We start from the raw sequence: 681 nt of genomic DNA, 5'->3' as shown, positions 1-681 counted from the left end.
AGCGAGTGGGTTTTGACTGAAGAAATATTAAAACTTTCACAGGCCAGTATGATTTTGGACCCATGGGATGTGACCTGATAGATAATATGATGTCTGAGTGGCACAAGCATTTTGTCATTCAAGAACGCATGTTGAAGGTCAACTGTTCCATCCTTACTCCAGAACCTGTTTTAAAGGCTTCAGGTCATGTTGACAAGTTTGCTGACTACATGGTCAAGGTAAACATGTTCTGATATTTCGAAGTTGATTTCAAAAGTGCTGTTGATAATGAATTTATAATAGTTGTGGAGCTAAAAAGTTTAGATCTTTTACTTACTGAAATTAGTAGTAATGATAACAGCTCCTAGCTCCTGCCTCCTTTTAGGATGTTGTGACTGGTGAATGTTTCCGTCTTGACCATCTGATTAAGCAACATTTTGAGAAGATAAAGAGTGATAAGAAAACATCTCAAGAGGAGAAGGAGACCATTGAAAGAAAGACTACTTTACTTGATGGCATGACTATGGTAAGCTTAGTATTCATTCTGGGCTATCACACAAGTTTAAAATTCAGATGACTGAAGTTTTTATGTCTATGAACAGATTCTGGGTTATGCTATCACACGGCATCCATTTCCCAGTGCTTGTTAATCCTGAATATTTTTGGCAAAGACTGGTGCAGATGTTGAAAATATATTTGGAC

At 37.2% G+C, this 681-nt stretch overlaps 1 protein-coding gene across 1 annotated transcript in view; it reads left to right on the top strand.

Moving 5' to 3' along the window:
• The window catches only part of LOC119591378 (glycine--tRNA ligase-like), a gene marked incomplete at its 3' end in the record, with an annotated part of 23,493 nt that overhangs the window by 5,613 nt on the left and 17,199 nt on the right, over positions 1 to 681 (top strand). The window contains 2 exon segments of the mRNA XM_037940119.1: positions 43 to 218; positions 365 to 505. Of these exon segments, the coding sequence (XP_037796047.1) occupies positions 43 to 218; positions 365 to 505 (317 nt within the window).

This window comes from Penaeus monodon, chromosome 28, assembly GCF_015228065.2.
Source record: "Penaeus monodon isolate SGIC_2016 chromosome 28, NSTDA_Pmon_1, whole genome shotgun sequence".
NCBI lineage: Eukaryota > Metazoa > Arthropoda > Malacostraca > Decapoda > Penaeidae > Penaeus > Penaeus monodon.
This window is presented reverse-complemented; position numbering and strand designations above follow the sequence as displayed.